Here is an 18203-nt window from a genome sequence, read left to right on the forward strand (position 1 = left end):
ACAAAAAGATGGAAATAGTAATTTTATATGTACGTTTGACAACTTTTATGAATGTTGTTGATTTTATTCATTAGTTTATTCAATTTATTTAATGAATTCCTCGAAACATCGTTACTTTGCTCTTTGACAATGTTATTGTGGACCCGCTACCGAAGCATGTGTCCGAGAATCATTGTTTTCAATAACAATAGTGCGGTGTTGAATGGGTTAAGGAACTGAAACCTACTTGCACCTGGTGCAACCATTGGTAATAACTTTATTGCACCAGTCAAAAATAATGTTATATGATTATTTTTTTAGTTTTGGTATTGATGATTTAGAACATTATTTTTGCAAAATTGTTCTGGGTCTGATAAGATCATTTTATCTTATTATAAAGTTTCATGACCTGAACACAGTTATTCAATCACTGTCCAAGCCAGTTCCTCATCAGTCTGTTTTCCATCTGAAGTCTGTGTTGTTTGAGCAGGGGCGGTGGGGTAGCCCAGTGGTTAAAGAGGTCACGTGGAAGACACGGCTTCTATTCCCCACATGTGTTCTATGTGTGAAGCCCATTTTTGGTGTCCCTCGCCGTGATATGGCTGGAATATTGCTAAATTCAGTGTAAAACTAAACTCACTCACTCACTTCTTTGAGCAGCAAGATATTAATATTTATTACCCACGTGGTCAACGTATGGGTAGTTGCATATTAATCTCGTACGTCACACGAGTGTCGTATCGCGTTGACCTGTGTTGTAACGACTTGACCTGAAATTCTAACGATTTGATTGGATAACCGATGACCTCTCAATTAGGTCACATTCTGACATAACTATTTTTTCATTCATAACAAACACGTGAATTCATTCATTCTACAACTTAAATGCATTGTGGGAATGTAAACATTGAGAACGTTGCCGTCTCGCTGTTTAATTGTGAGTCGAGCCGAGACATTATATCCGTCGAAAAACATAAACGCAATGTTTCCACCAGTGATGTTAGCCGAATGAAGCAACTGGAAACCAAGAAACGAGGTGCAACGGAGTAGTTTACTGTAGGAGGCTGTAGGAGGCGATGACAACTGACATGCATCGTGACGTCGGTTACCATGGCAGTGACGTCATTTGTGTGACGTCATGCAAATATTGTACTACAGTACAAAACTCTTCCACAACCTGAGGCTCTTTATGAAACCGGTTTCGGTTTGAAACCAAAAACATAACAAAATACGCTTATTTTGTCAATTTAAATGCATGTAAGACGTGGGTAATAAATAAAATACCACACTTTCGGTCTCATAACATCACGAATTATCTGAACTGTGACCTTCCTATAGCATCTGACCTGCGCTTTCGCTCGGTCAGATACCATAGGAAGGACACTCGTTTCGTATAATTCATATGTAATGAGACCTCGTGTAGTATTCTCTATGTACTGGATGCAAGTTGGTGTAAATATGAAGTTGCATTTTGCGGTTTCAGGTTAACCCAGTGCAAGATCTAAACACTTAAAGTGAGCTCAGAAGGACCCTATTGTCTTGTGTATAGTGGGGCTGGGGGGTAGCCTAGTGGGTGAACACCCGGGTTCCATTCCTCACTTGGGTACAATTTGCAGGGATTGGGAAAGTCAGGGGCCATGGCAGGGGCAGGGACCATTTTGCACATTAGAATAAAAAATGGCCCATTGGAATTTTGAAGTTTACTATTGATACAATGGCAGTGGCCCATTCTAAATTCAGAAAATGGCTAATAATCCTGAAATTGACCCATTGTGAAAGTTCTCTATCCCAATCCCTGAATTTGTGAAGCTTTTTTTCTGGTGTTCCGCACTGTGATATTGCTGGAATATTGCTAAAAGTGGCGTAAAACTAAATTCACTCATTCACTCACTAGAAGAGTATAATGCAAACATTTCCCCCTGAAAACAACTCTGTTGAGATGGATAATACATAAGGTCCTGCCAGTTGTGATTAATGCTGTTACACAAGTGATCTGATATGGGACCTGTATAAACCTTTGATACGCCATCTGACACCTATCATTGAAGACACCTTGGCGAATAAATTTGCATCTCATCTGAATCTGACAAACATTTACATAATTAGCTTCTTTGAGAGGCATTTGAAAGTTTGAGCAGTAAGGAAGGATGACAATATGTGAGATGCTAATAACATGTTGTTCATCCATATATTGTTACTCTTCCTTATTTTACATAATAGGTTGACAAATTTCTTTTGATGAATTTTATTACATGAGGTAGCTCTATACAGCAATGACAAGGTTGTTATTCTTTTGTAAGTGATATAACTGGATGTTTCAAGTACTATGTGTTTTACCTGTCAAGTTTGCTGTCAGGGAATATCTTGACATTTGTCCCCAAGCTACTAAAAAGCTAAACATACGAAAGGAAACTGACAGTGACGTGTTATTCTTCCATGCTGCTTAGATGTTATATGACAGCTAAAATTTTATTGCCAGGAGCTAGTTACTACCTGTGCAAATAACACCTGGAGTACAGAAAAATCATATGATATTATAAATTTTATGCTTCTCTCGAGGGTAATACGGTCTGATGTATGCCTCTTTGTAGCAGTGTCACCCGAGCCGGTAGGCGAGGGATGACACAGCTACAAAGAGGTGTACATCAGACCGTATTAGCAGAGGGAGAAGCATACAACGTATTTATCTTACTGCTATGTTAAATTTAATATTATTTTAATTTATGTTAAAGATCGCTGCCGACTATATGACATGCAAACAAAATGGCGCCTGCCTCTCGACTGGATTTTTAACATCAGTGAAACATAATCTGACAAGCATAAACCGGTTATAATTTGTTTTAATTATGTTTAAGCTGAGTGTGCAAACCACTCAAATAGCTTAAATAAAGCAGTGAAAGTCAGTAAAATAAATCTGTACAAAGTGAACACAAAAACAGCATTTGTGCATGGTCAAGTTGGTGAGACATTATTACTCCGGTTAATCCAAACTGCTTGTGAGGCACAATGAGGCTAGTAGTCATATGACTTATCCCACCGGGTACCCATTCACAGCTGGTGAACACATGCAGTTTGGAACAAGCTTATTTGCCTAAAGCGAGATCACAACGTCACGTGTGCTTCATTTATGGGCAGGACAGAAGTCTGAGAAACTTTCAGGAATCAAACTGCCAAAAACAGTGTCCATTCAACAGGCCTAACATTTTTACTGTTTCAGTAGCGAGGTATTATGTTCATGTTGCTATTTCCACGATTAATGTGGGCTTTTTTTGTGTTTTTATGCACAGGGGGAAAGTTTTCTTTGGTAGGCCTGTTCAAGGACTGTCCATGACCAGCGTTGCTTAACTTCAACTGATTTATGATCTGGGGTCTATGCGTAAGACCACCACCAAGACATGGTCACACATGGTCACACACGATCAGTAGTGTTCAGAAGACATTGTGTGGGCAACTTCTAGACTAAAATCTAGTCGCTGAAATGAACTTATTTTACAGAAAAAACAGTTCCTAAATTATATTCATGAAACACAATAAAAAGGAGCCCAGAAACTTTCTTCACTGTGGACCGCCTCCGTGGTGTAGTGGTTAGAGCATCCGCCCGGAGAGTGGAAGGTCACGGGTTCGATCCCTGACCGCGTCATACCAAAAGACGTTAAAATATGGTACTTGTTGGTCCCTGTCTGGTGCTCGGCATTAATGGGTACAACAAGGACTGGTCGGCTCGGAGTCAGTATAATGTGTCTGAGTGGGGTATTCATGCTTCACTGCGGCATGGTATCTCAGTGGGCTAGCACTATAAAACCAGCTTCAGTCTGGGCTAGTACAAGCAGCTGCACATACACATGAATATTCTCAAGCACGACGTTAAACCCAATTCACCTCACCTCACCTCAGAAACTGTGTTAATCTAGACTTGCCACTACTCTAGACATGCTTGGGCTCTAGTGGTATGTTTGTTTCAGGGTCTGTGTGACAGACTCGCCGACCTCATTAGCATATTTATCAGATCCTATTGTCAAGTTTATCGTATTGCTTTATAGCATTAGTAACACAAGATATGTCATGTATATCCTGCATTGTCACACACAAACCATGCCCTCCCAGCTTATCAACCTGTCCTAGTAGACAATTATATAACCAAACAGTTTCTTATAATACAACTCAACAATTGTATAACTGGACATTGTCTTATATTAAAACAGGACAATTATAACTGGACATTTTCTTAAAACTGGACAATTATGTAACAGAACAATTTACTATAACCAAGATAACCATGATAACAGGACAATTATATACCAACAATTATATAACAGAACAATTATGTACCATCAAGTTCTTATGTTATATCAGGACAATTATATAACAACAATTTCTTACATAACAGGACAGTTATGTAACAAAATATTTTCTTATATCAGGACAATTATACAACAGAATAATTTCGTAACAGGACATTTATATAGCAGAGCATTTTCTTATAACAGGACAATTATCATTCTCTTCCCACAGAGGTTACTCCTGTCATATCTTCCTACGTAACCTCTGTTCTAATACGGCCATATTTCCCGGTTCTTGTAAAATCCCCTAGCGGCAAAAGATCGCAACACGAATTATCTCCCTTCTTTCTATCCAATCAGAACACGTGTTACATCGACTTAGATTCAACTTGACTAACACAAGCAAATGTGAGGCCACAAATATCCCCAATCTCCCGGGGACTTGTGTTGATGTTACACACAAGACGTTTAATCGCTAGCTTGTCCGTTGTCAACGAGGGCGATGGAGACGCCACTGATCCGCCATAACATGACTGAGTTCTGTCTAGAAGAAATGTTTGCGCATCGCGCAGGGGAAGAGGTTAAGTTATCTCGAAGTATACAGAAATTACCGAGGCCTTGCGAATGATCACTTTTGAAACAACGTCGCTGATTGCACAACTAAATCTGATTGCCTCCAATCACGAGTCTTGAACGCTCACACCATGAAAGGGCCGTATTAGAACAGAGGTTACATAGGAAGATATGACAGGAGTAACCTCTGTGGGAAGAGAATGGACAATTATATAACAGAATAATTTCTTAGAGGAACTAATTTATGTACATGTTGTCCTTCAAAAATTGTAGAAGATGAATAATGCATAAGCTCATCATTTAGCATACACTGCCTAAAAATGGTTAGAACCAACCAGTATTATATCATTGTAGTTAGTTTATCACTCTGTGACAGAAATCCTAGAAATCATTGTTTTCGAATCTTAAACAAATGTATAAGCCTGGTTAACATAATGTATAAAAACATAGCCTGGCCTGGCCTGCCCAATTTGTAATCATGTTAATATCAAAGTCAGACTTCATTGGTCACAATGTACTAGTTCACACTTCCTTTTTAGCTTAATGCCAGTAGTGTTTTATTAATAACTTGTTTAATAGTTGGTTTGGGGTAAGAACTAGTCCTTCTGTCCAGTAGTCTTGGACTAACTGACTATTAATAACTTGTCATTCTACTAGGTTGGTAGCACAATGGGGTAAGAACTAGTCCTTCTATCCACTAGTCTTGGACTAACTGACTAGTGGGTACAATGTCTGAAGCTTGTCTGGTGTCTACTAGGATTCTGGAATCTTAAAAGCGCCGTAAAACCAAACTCAGTCAGTCAGTCTTAGCACAATGGTCAGCCCAGCCACTTCTCTGGCAAATCAGTCTGGGTTTGATGCCAGTGAAGGTACATTCTGTGTAGATTCTGGTGTCTCCACAATGGTATGGTAGAATATTCTTTAAACTCTTTGCTAACTCTTTGCAGTCAAGACATGGAAAACTTTGATGGAGGATCGTCCAGTGCTACTTCTTTCTCGATGAAGACGTTCACGTGGCTCGTGCTCCTCGTCCAGGTGTTTGGACTGGCGGCAGTCGTCATGGTTGCAGTGTGGATGGGACATTTCCGGGGTGGTTTTGCCTGGCAGAGCAACCCAGGCCTGGAGTTCAACTACCATCCTTTGTTCATGATCATTGGCATGGTGTTCCTGTTTGGCGATGGTAAGTTCAGGGGGGATTTGTTTGTTTGGTGATGGTAAGTTCAGGGGGGATTTGTTTGTTTGGTGATGGTAAGTTCAGGGGGGATTTGTTTGTTTGGTGATGGTAAGTTCAGGGGATTTGTTTGTTTGGTGATGGTAAGTTCAGGGGGATTTGTTTGTTTGGTGATAGTAAGTTCAGGGGGATTTGTTTGTTTGGTGATGGTAAGTTCAGGGGAGTTTGTTTGTTTGGTGATGGTAAGTTCAGGAGGATTTGTTTGTTTGGTGATGGTAAGTTCAGGGATTTGTTTGTTTGGTGATGGTAAGTTCAGGGATTTGTTTGTTTGGTGATGGTAAGTTCAGGGGATTTGTTTGTTTGGTGATGGTAAGTTCAGGGGAGGATTTGTTTGTTTGGTGATGGTAAGTTCAGGGGGATTTGTTTGTTTGGTGATGGTAAGTTCAGGGGATTTGTTTGTTTGGTGATGGTAAGTTCAGGGGATTTGTTTGTTTGGTGATGGTAAGTAGTGGGAGTTCAGGTAAGTTTGTGGGGATTTGTTTGTTTGGTGATGGTAAGTTCAGGGGATTTGTTTGTTTGGTGATGGTAAGTTCAGGGGATTTGTTTGTTTGGTGATGGTAAGTTCAGGGGGGATTTGTTTGTTTGGTGATGGTAAGTTCAGGGGGATTTGTTTGTTTGGTGATGGTAAGTTCAGTGGGGATTTGTTTGTTTGGTGATGGTAAGTTCAGTGGGGATTTGTTTGTTTGGTGATGGTAAGTTCAGGGGGATTTGTTTGTTTGGTGATGGTAAGTTCAGGAGGGATTTGTTTGTTTGGTGATGGTAAGTTCAGGGGGATTTGTTTGTTTGGTGATGGTAAGTTCAGGGGGATTTGTTTGTTTGGTGATGGTAAGTTCAGGGGGATTTGTTTGTTTGGTGATGGTAAGTTCAGGGGGATGGTTTGTTTGGTGATGGTAAGTTCAGGGGATTTGTTTGTTTGGTGATGGTAAGTTCAGGGGATTTGTTTGTTTGGTGATGGTAAGTTCAGGGGATTTGTTTGTTTGGTGATGGTAAGTTCAGGGGATTTGTTTGTTTGGTGATGGTAAGTTCAGGGGGATTTGTTTGTTTGGTGATGGTAAGTTCAGGGGATTTGTTTGTTTGGTGATGGTAAGTTCAGGGGATTTGTTTGTTTGGTGATGGTAAGTTCAGGGGGGATTTGTTTGTTTGGTGATGGTAAGTTCAGGGGGGATTTGTTTGTTTGGTGATGGTAAGTTCAGGGGGGATTTGTTTGTTTGGTGATGGTAAGTTCAGGGGGGATTTGTTTGTTTGGTGATGGTAAGTTCAGGGGGGATTTGTTTGTTTGTTGTTAACGCTGCACTCAGCAATATTTCAGCTATATGATGGCTATCTGTAAATAACTGAGTCTGAGCCAGACAATCCAGTGACTAACGGCATATTAGCATCGATCTGCGCAATTGGGATACAATGGTGGTTTAAGCATTTACTTGTCAGTCATATGCTAAATAATATAATACAGTTAATGTTGTGGAGACATTTTGGTTTTGCCTCATAACTCTTCACCAAAATGTACCCAATGCATACTAGTTAGGGCTGGGACTGGTAACCCGGATACCCCGGACAGGTGGGTAATGAGTTGGACCCGGGTACCCGTCTCAGTACCTGGACCCATTATGATCATGTGACTAATAGATTAAACAATGTAATAAGTTATTCTTTCATGATTAAAAGGTTGTATTGTCTTTGAAGATTTAGACATAATTACATTCACTTCTTTTGAATATTATACATAGTTAAGATATTGCCAAACTCGAAATTTAGCCTCCAAGCTGAAGAATATATTGCCATTTCTTACAAATTTGATGTCAGGAATTAACATAACGGGTATCCGGGTAGAGTAGGGTAATAGGGGTGGGGTACCCGGGTAGAAAATTTGGACCCGTCGCAGCCCTACTACTAGTCTTGTCGTGTCAATACACCAGGGGATGGTTGTGAGTGTACGTGAAATGCGAGGTAGGTTTGAAGTATTTAAGTCAGTGGAAAATGATGGACCAGTCCATTAGACTAGGATACTGCTTTGAATTAGAATGCTGTAGCATTTAAAGTCCCTGGTGGGGCAGTGGGGTAGCCTAGTGGTTAAAGCGTTGGCTCATCACGCCGAATACCCGGGTTCGATTCCCCACATGGGCACAATGTGTTAAGCCCATTTCTGGTGTCCCCCGCCGTGATATTGCTGGAATATTGCTAAAAGCGGCGTAAAACTAAACTCAGTCAGTCAGTAAAGTCCCTGGTTTCTTCACACAGAATCACGTTAAGATTATAACGTTTAGTTGCTTATAAATCATCCATAGTTTTCTCATTTGTAATAGTTATCACATTTAGTTCCTTGTTTAGGCCAAAGGTAAGTGTTTCAATTTTAGTCGATTAGTTTTCAGATAAATTTAGCCAAACTCTGCACATGTTAATTCCACTGCACAACAACTTATTTATGCTGTCTGCAGCTGACACACGTCAAATTTGCACCTTTTTACATCTTGACTCAGACATGCAAACCTCTATGACTTTATCTAGTCGCTACGAAGTTTAGCCTCAAACTATGCCAATATGATTGCACTAGAAATTCTATGAAATTTGAAGAAAATTAATTAAATTTCGGATACATAGACAAAAACATATATTTTCATTAATTAAATACATTTTCCCCAAAAAGAGACAAGAAGAAGAAATGTAATGGGATAATTTGGAAATCTGTTGTTGGGCTGTTCTGCCCGATCTTTAAAAGCTGTCAAAATACATTGACTTGAATGCCTGCTCTGTTCCTAGCCATCCTGGCCTACCGTGTGTTCCGGAATGACAACAAACTGATCATCAAGATCGTCCACGCCTGCATGCAGGCTGGAGCCCTCATCTTCGCTGCTGTTGGACTGAAGGCAGTATTTGACTCCCACAACTTGCCAGCAGATCCCATCCCCAACCTGTACTCCCTCCACAGCTGGCTCGGAATCATCACCGTTGTCATGTTCGGGCTTCAGGTGAGTGCCACACCTACATGGGGTAGAATAGGTACCCTATGGCAGGTGCTTGTGATGTCTTCAACAGGCAGAATAGGTCCCCTAGGGATGGTGCTTGTCTTCCCTCAACAGTCACAATAGGTCCCCTATAGCAGGTTCTTGTCTACCCTCAACTGGTAGAATAGGTCCCCTATAGTAGGTGCTTGTCATGTCTACATCGGGAAGAATAGGTCCCCTATAGCAGGTGCTTGTCATGTCTACACCAGGAATAATAGGTCCCCTATAGCAGGTGCTTGTCATGTCTACACCAGGAGGTCCCCTATAGCAGGTTCTTGTCTTCCCTCAACTGGTAGAATAGGTCCCCTATAGCAGGTGCTTGTCATGTCTACACCGGGAAGAATAGGCCCCCTTAGCAGGTGCTTGTCATGTCTACACTACGAAGAATAGGTCCCCTATAGCAGGTTCTTGTCTTCCCTTAACTGGTAGAATAGGTCCCCTATAGCAGGTTCTTGTCTTCCCTCAACTGGTAGAATAGGTCCCCTATAGCAGGTTCTTATCTTCCCTCAACTGGTAGAATAGGTCCCCTATAGCAGGTGCTTGTCATGTCTACACTGGGAAGAATAGGTCCCCTTAGCAGGTGCTTGTCATGTCTACACCGGGAAGAATAGGTCCCCTATAGCAGGTTCTTGTCCTCCCTCAACTGGTAGAATAGGTCCCCTATAGCAGGTGCTTGTCATGCCTACACCAGGAATAATAGGTCCCCTATAGCAGGTGCTTGTCATGTCTACACCAGGAATAATAGGTCCCCTATAGCAGGTTCTTGTCTTCCCTCAACTGGTAGAATAGGTCCCCTATAGCAGGTGCTTGTCATGTCTACACCGGGAAGAATAGGTCCCCTATAGCAGGTGCTTGTCTTCCCTCAACTGGTAGAATAGGTCCCCTATAGCAGGTGCTTGTCATGTCTACACTGGGAAGAATAGGTCCCCTTAGCAGGTGCTTGTCATGTCTACAGGAAGAATAGGTCCCCTATAGCAGGTGCTTGTCATGTCTACACTGGGAAGAATAGGTCCCCTATAGCAGGTGCTTGTCATGTCTACACCAGGAATAATAGGTCTCCTATAGCAGATGCTTGTCATGCCTACACCAGGAATAATAGGTCCCCTATAGCAGGTGCTTGTCATGTCTACACCGGGAAAAATAGGTCCCCTATAGCAGGTGCTTGTCTTCCCTCAACTGGTAGAATAGGTCCCCTATAGCAGGTGCTTGTCATGTCTACACCAGGAAGAAGAGGTCCCCTATAGCAGGTGCTTGTCTTCCCTCAACAGGCACAATAGGTCCCCTATAGCAGGTGCTTGTCTTCCCTCAACTGGTAGAATAGGTACCCTATAGCAGGTGCTTGTCATGTCTACACTGGGAAGAATAGGTCCCCTATAGCAGGTGCTTGTCTTCCCTCAACTGGAATAATAGGTCCCCTATAGCAGGTGCTTGTCATGCCTACACCAGGAATAATAGGTCCCCTATAGCAGGTGCTTGTCTTCCTTCAACTGGCAGGATAGGTAATAGGTCCCCTATTTTCTGGTGCTTATCACACACAGAGGTTTTGTGAAAAGATAATCTGCAGTCCACTGTGATATGATGATACAATGCTGACCTCAGCTAACCACAACATTCACCCACTCACTGCCTTGGCAACAAGTGTCCTTGAAGTTTAGGGCAGTACTTATGAGAAAAGACGAAAGGGCTTAACTATGTTTCAGTCTATCTAGTGATGTTCCAGTGTCCAGTATCAGTGCTTTGTAGCTGTCCTCAGCTGATTCAGGAACCTCATCTGATTCATTGATTCAGCAGCCTCATCTGATTCATTGATTCAGCAGCCTCATCTGATTCCTTGATTCAGCAGCCTCATCTGATTCATTGATTCAGCAGCCTCATCTGACTTCTTGATTCAGCAGCCTCATCTGACTTCTTGATTCAGCAGCCTCATCTGATTCCTTGTTGCAGTGGGTGTTTGGATTTGTGTCCTACCTGTACCCCAAGGTCGGCATGGCCTCTCGGCGGATGTACATGCCGTATCACGTGTTCTGGGGCATCGCCATCCTCTGCTTTGCTGTGGCAACAGCACTCATGGGAATTACAGAGAAAGTCATCTTCTCAAAGTAAGCAAAGTAGTCCTCCACACAAAGCTGCCAGTGGTGCTGAGTTTGTAACAAATTTTACTCTAAAATACAATTCGTTCCTTAATTTTTACCAAAAATATGCAGAGGTGGTAAATCAAAAGGATTACTTTTCAAAAACCTGTAAAGAGAGACTAATTATGTAGTCTTAAACTGTCAGCGACAAATGTGAGTTTGTCTTGTTAATAGACTGGCATGAAATCTACATATTCATAACTTGCATCCGTCCTATAGTGACATTACATTTGTACTCTTAAAATCCGGGTTAGAATTGGTCTTCAGCAACCCATGCTTGTCATAAGAGGTGACTAACAGGATTGGGTGGTCAGGCTCACTAACTTGGTTGACACATGTCATATTATGCCATTTGGAATCTCATTTATGTATTTCACTGTAGACGATCAACATTGTCGACTTGTGTGTCCCAACTAAGCTTCAGAACAAGATGGAATTCAGTGGAAGTTGACATAACATGAAACAAAACAAAAAATTCCCATGCATGTCTATGATTCATTAGCAAGTCTACATTAGAAGGATATTGTCATTTATACATAAATAAACCAAGAATTTTTTTTAAAATAACCATTTCAGATAAAAAAAACTTTCAGCAAATAATTACTTTGTTACTACAAGTTTGGGCGAATAGAAAAAATAGTCAGGAAATATCTCGAACTGAAGGAGCATTTTACTTTTAGATATCCATGGTGATAGTTTATTTGGTCTGACTATTATAAGTTGTTCACTGGTCACGAGGGGGGCATGGGTTGATGTACCCCCGATGCTTGTTTATGTTCCTTGAGCCCGAAGGGTGAGGGGAACATAAACAAACATCGAGGGTACATCAAGCAATGGGCCCCGAGGGACCAGTGAACAACGTATTTATCTTAACGAACACCTTAATGTTAATTTTGAATTGTTTGAAGCACGGGTACAAATTTTTGTGTAGCCATGGCTAGATTTTGCTGACAAGAAAAACAGATTTAGAGTTATCTCCCTTCCATCGATTTGCATTCGCAAAACATCGGTAATTTCCGTACATCATACGTGATTCAATGTTATTCCAGATAAAGAATTAGTACCACGAAGAACCAAATGAGTTGCCATTGATAGCGGGGTACATTGAAAATAATAGAAGAGCGCTCAGCCAATCAGAAAGTGACATTTATGTGTGAGGCAAGATAAAGGTTCTTATCCCCCCAGCATGTAATGCGAGGGATATAGTGGATGCCTCGTCCATCCGTCTGTAATCTTTTTGTTTCCGGAGCATAACTCAAAAACATTCAATATCTTGCAACAAAAATTGGTAGATATATCAAACAGAACCCAAAGTGGTGCTTTTTGCTATTTACAGATTTTTATCATGTATATTTTTCATCATTTCCATGGAAATGATTTGGACTTAGTCTAAGAAACATCAAGTTGGACTTTAAGTAACTGTCAGATGATTTGTTCTTTTCAATATGTGGGGGCTGGGGGGATTTGTCATCTTCTGATTACTCTTGTTTGTTTCAGAATAAGCTATAGCTCGTTCATCCCAGAAGGAGTCCTGCTGAACTGTCTTGGCTTGACCATCGTAGCGTTTGTCACCCTCGTCGTTTTCCTCGTAACACGCCCCGAGTTTAAACGCCCCCCTGGACCGGAGGAGGAACACCTACAGCTAGCTGAGTAATGATTGGCCAATTGGAAACACGGACATATCATGACTAGGTTAAGGTTGTATTGACATATATATGGCATTATTTCATCAGTGATGTCATACATTAAAAGAATACCCTGAAATTTGCATTTTGTCTTTTGCAAATCATAACCAGCTGATGAATTAATGGACGAACATCAAATGTGATTATTAATCTTTCAAACCTTTCGACAGGATAGGAAAGAGATATTTGACAAGTGTGCATGTTTCACATTGAAAGGAAAAATAACTAATTATCTTTTAAGGAAGTAATTCTAATATCACTGATAACTTTAAAGATGGATAGGAAGAGACAATTCGTATTTATGTAAGTTCAATGTGTATTTTCTGTAATCAGGACTATTTTCAAAAGACAAATTTAGTCAAGCGTGAACAGATGTTTATTGTTGATAAGAAAGCTCCCTATTGAGACATTTGCTCAAAGTTGTTTTTTGTAAATGGACAGCTGAACGAAAAAAACTTAATTCTCAGAGTACATACAGAAGACCATATCTATCCACTTACTATATGAAAGGTCGTAAGTCTGTCTAGATCATTAGTATTACAACATGCTGGCTAGTTACATTTAACAGACCTGGCTTCAAAACAAATATAAATTGCTTGAACTTAAATATAGAGCACATTTGTCCACAAGTCGGAACATTTCATAATAAGAAAACTACTGACATGAAAAGGGAAGTAACTCTTGGATGATTATTTGTTGACTGGTCTGTTGCTCTAATGCCTCACTCCATCTGGCTAGCTGCATATGTGGAGCAAGGATGTGTAGCGGAGGCATGGAACCAGTTTACCAAATTCCAAGTTTCATTTTATCATGCAAGCAATCATAATTTAGAGCCATCAATATAAAAAATATGTGTCATCTTCCTTTTAACCCCTGATTCCAAATATGTTGTTCATTATCAGCTTAAACATATGTTATCTGGTGATGCGTTACAATGATTGTGTCATATACAGCCAAACCTTATCTGGATAACTGGGGCTTGTCTTGTTTGGGACTTCAAACACTTGTTTCAAAACCCAAATCATGTACAATTAGGTTTTAAATTGTATGCTTAACTGATACTGTTTATGAAACCTACAAATCATGATCTCCACTGATATTTTCGGGCAGGTAGACGTTTTTGGCACAGACTGCTTTTGTTATTCTTGTGTCGTGACAAATGGGATGTTTTTCAGTTTAGTGAAATCTAACCAGTGGTGTAATTCATTCGTATCGTCACTTTCATTGATAATTTTGTTACATTCCTCCATAAACCAGACTTCCTGATCTTATGTTGTTCTGGTACCTTGCTGCATGTTTACATTATTACGCACATGACATGTTTATTTCAACTTTGAAGTCTATTTATTGCAAGGTTTATCACTGTTAAGACAGAAACGACTGATTGTTAAAATACTGTCAAGTATTCATTCCTATTTACAATTGTATTATGCTTTGAGAGTGATATTTCTTGTGTGATGCTTCTCATATGTTGGAGTATGCATATGTTTTAAACTGCACTTTTCCGAAAAAGGCCAAAATCTGTACTGGTTAATATGGAACTGCATTAGCAATGGTGACTGAAATATAATGTTTTGATGGTTACCATGGTTACTTGTGTAATTCTGTTTTTATTGAGTGGAAGCTGTGATGTAGAAGTACTTCTGTTCTAGTCAGGGGCAGTGGGGTAGCCCAGTGGTTAAAGCGTTCACTTGTCACCCCGAAGATCTGGGTTCGATTCCCCACATGGGCACAATGTGTGAAGCCCATTTCTGGTGTCCCCACCATTATATTGCTGGAATATTGCTAAAAGTGCACACTGTTCAAATCATTGTTTGACCCAACACTCTAACTCCGTGAATGAGTGCAGACATCACATTTCGCGGGAGAAAGGGTACTCGGTTTTGAAGCTGTCAAATGCAATCTATTCAGTAGGTCCATTTTGAATCTGTGTTGATGACATACTAACTGCCTTCAGTGAAAATATTTTTGTAAAAATGTTGAAAGCTGTGATTAGTTCCTATTTTTGTAAATATTGTTAATGATAAGAAATCTGATTTGGTCATCTCTAAAAGTAATCGTTTGCCTTGAAATGAGCATCTTCCTCCATTATCTCTGTGTCATTTGATCAACCATTAGTGGACTCGATGTAAAGAGAAACTCATCCACTAACACTGAACAGATGGAGAGATTTGATACCAATCCAAAAGTTTCTTCTAATAGTGCAGAGTTTTGTCATTTATTTAACATTTTATGTGAAACCGAATTAATTTTGCTGTTATCCCAGGAAACAGATTCAGTTGGGCATTAAAGAGAAAATATTAGTGAATGTGATATGGTTGGATCACTGAAAATCAGTGTTGACACCAGGTGTTCTTTAAAAAGTATGTGAAGCCCATTTCTGGTGTACCCCTGCCGTGTATTGCTGGAATATTGCTAAAAGTGGCATAAAACTCAACTCACTCACTCTTAAAAAGTAAATAATCAGTCCATTATCTGAGGAAACCGATTAAGTTCATCATTCAAGCCAAAAAAGCTGTGAATATGATATGATTGGATCGCTGAAAATAAGTATGGACACCTGGTGTTCTCAAAAGGTAAATATATCCTGCACAACAGTCTCTTCGTTCAACACACAGGGAAAGTATATAGAGTTAACCTGTACATACACACCACATTATCGCCATGTCCTCACTATTATATTTTGGGTGTTGTTACTGCAGGAATCTGGATCGGTAATTCCTACAAGAATTTAGTTTCACCTTATGAAAGTATCCATCTTCCACCAATATCTCTCTTTCTTTTGTTAAGCCAATCTGGTGCTGGAGATATTACTTCATGTGATGATATTTCAAAGACTATTTTTATTACAAAAACAGGTGCTGCTGATACTGTTCCCATGGTTACAGTGGGAAGAACATTATCGAACATCCAGAACATATTGAAATGTTAAATTCCTAATTTATTTGCAATCTTTGTTTACGAGTTGTGGTAACAGATGTTATTGTTTAAAAAGATAATTTCATGCTTGTTCATTTATGGATAATTTAATGATGCTTTGTAAAATTATTCAGTTTGACATTTCATTTATACAGTTACTCACTGATTTTTGTTTATGGTATTTTTCCAAACCTTAAACTTACAATTCTCTTTCATGACAGATTGATCATTGGACTTATAAACATGTCCTCTGTAAGCTGAGGTCTAACAGAGGCTCAGTTGTTTCAGGTGCCACAGTTCTCTGTGCAGAGTTATGTCCCTTAGACCAACCAGGAACTTATAATCATGGATTCGATTCCTGGTCAGCCCCGATTATGTAATGCTTAGGCTGTTGATCACTGGATTATCTGGTCCAGACTTGATTCTTTACAGACCACCGACATATAGCTGAAATATTGCTAAGTCCGGCGTAAAACTAAACTTATTCACTCACCTGAGTAGGTTTCCAGATTGGCCTGCAGCATACCAATGCTTGTAGGTTTAACCAAAGTGGTAAATGTCGGAGACCTGAATCCCCTTGGACTTTCCTCCTTATATTACTGGATATAACTGGATTGTTCAAATCAGCATGAAATCCAACTCACTCCCTCACTCTGTCACTGATGCCAGATAATATAGTCCAATACTGCATTGTGGGCCTTCTTCACGTGATCTAAGTGTCGTCATGCTGTCATGGTAGCATCTTGTGGAGCATATCTTATCTAAATGTTATAAAATGTTGTAATAGAGTTTATGAATGTATTTTATGTTTGTAATACACTTAATAATCCTTGGACAGAAGTCTGTATTTATGTGGGATGTATTTGTGTGAAGTTTGAAGAATGCAGTAAGTTTGGAACATATTTTGACACAGTATTGATTAACTCATAGAGAACAATATCACCTTGCAAAATAATTTTTTTTTCAGACTTCGGGCATTTTTTTTGCACAGGGTTAGAGATGATTTATACTCATTCTAGCTTCTTTTACTTAGTTTAATTTTACTCAAACTGTCACAATTTGTAGTGTAGTAAACATGTAGGAACCTTCAACCAGTGGGAGAACATTAATGTATGGAGAATGTGCAATACCTGTTGTGTATACTGTTACCATAGTGACCATCTTAGTAGACATGGATGTATATTTGTTACTTTGTGTAAGAAGTCAAGTTTTGTCAACGTAAATGTTGTTAAAACAAAGTATTTTCAAATCTGTTGATTATTTTGTGACCCATCAAGAAACATTCCCCCACGACAGCCATATTGTAAATGACACAAGCACACCAAGGATGTCAAATCAAATAACACTTTTCCTTTGTTGCAAACAAGCATTATATATCACTCATCAGCTGGACTTTACAAGCCACACAAGTAGGTACCAGAATGTCTTTTGGAATGAGATCTTCCTGCCTCCGTTGAAGGCACCCCGGAAAGCATCTTTTATTATCCATTTTTTAATTATTTTCTTTTGATTAATAATTACAAAGCTTTCTTAGATGAGAACTATAAAATAATGTATTCTGAAATTGAGTCTATAGGAGACATTTGGATTGAGAAAGAAAGATTCGGTGCAAAGTGAACTGGAACTGGAACTGGTGATGTCAGTTCCAAAATATATCTTTGGATGGATCCAGGGTATATATCATGGAGATATTTGCTGGATAAATGAGGTGATTTGGACTGATATCCTTCATTAGTGATTATGTGGTATCGCAGTTTCATTGAAGTCAGTCCCGTAAAGGTCCTGGTTAGAATATTGGTCTTCAGTAACCCATGCTTGTCATAAGAGGCGACTAACGGGATCGGGTGGTCAGGCTTGCTGACTTGGTTGACACATGTCATCGGTTCCCAATTGTCGCAGATCAATGCTCATGCTGGTGATCTCTGGATTGTCTGGTCCAGACTGGATTATGTACAGACCGTCGCCATATAGCTTGAATATTGCTGAGTGCTGCATAAAACTCAACTCACTCACTCACTCTTTGAAGTCAGATAATGGTGCAGGTTGTGACTTCCATTGTATCCAATCTGTACAGCTGTAACCGTAGTAACGGCTGTTCTTCCCATTTTGCCTTCCTGGTATGTCCCCTGACAAATTGTCCCTCAACCCGTGACATGTCATTTTATGGAAGCTGCTACATTAATTCACTGATACAACTTAGTTATTGTATGGCCTGTATAAATATTACAGAACCATATGCAACAGTTATTTGTCAATGGATGCTGGCAGGCAATTCCAATTATTGACCCTTCGGCAAAAGATGGGGACCCTTAGTTGTCATGACTGCCTGTGCAGAGTTGCCTCCCTTGTGCAGAGTTGTCTCCCTTGGGCAGAGTTTGCCTCCCTTGGGCTGAGTTGCTTCC

The 18203-nt window shown here is 39.9% G+C and overlaps 1 protein-coding gene across 6 annotated transcripts in view; it reads left to right on the forward strand.

Annotated features, from left to right (window-relative positions):
- The window catches only part of LOC124281342 (transmembrane ascorbate-dependent reductase CYB561-like), a 47539-nt gene extending 30770 nt beyond the window's left edge, over positions 1 to 16769 (forward strand). For all 6 annotated transcript variants that reach the window (XM_046717415.1, XM_046717401.1, XM_046717386.1 and 3 more), the window contains 4 exons: positions 5780 to 6012; positions 8821 to 9029; positions 11010 to 11164; positions 12695 to 16769. In XM_046717415.1, coding sequence (XP_046573371.1) covers positions 5787 to 6012; positions 8821 to 9029; positions 11010 to 11164; positions 12695 to 12851 — 747 coding nt within the window. In that variant the 5' untranslated portion in view covers positions 5780 to 5786 and the 3' untranslated portion in view covers positions 12852 to 16769. The remainder of the gene's footprint in view (positions 1 to 5779; positions 6013 to 8820; positions 9030 to 11009; positions 11165 to 12694) is intronic.
- The last annotated feature ends 1434 nt before the right edge of the window (positions 16770 to 18203 follow it).

The sequence above is a fragment of the Haliotis rubra genome, unplaced genomic scaffold, assembly GCF_003918875.1.
Source record: "Haliotis rubra isolate DU_JTF1 unplaced genomic scaffold, ASM391887v1 Scf108, whole genome shotgun sequence".
Taxonomy (NCBI): Eukaryota; Metazoa; Mollusca; class Gastropoda; order Lepetellida; family Haliotidae; genus Haliotis; species Haliotis rubra.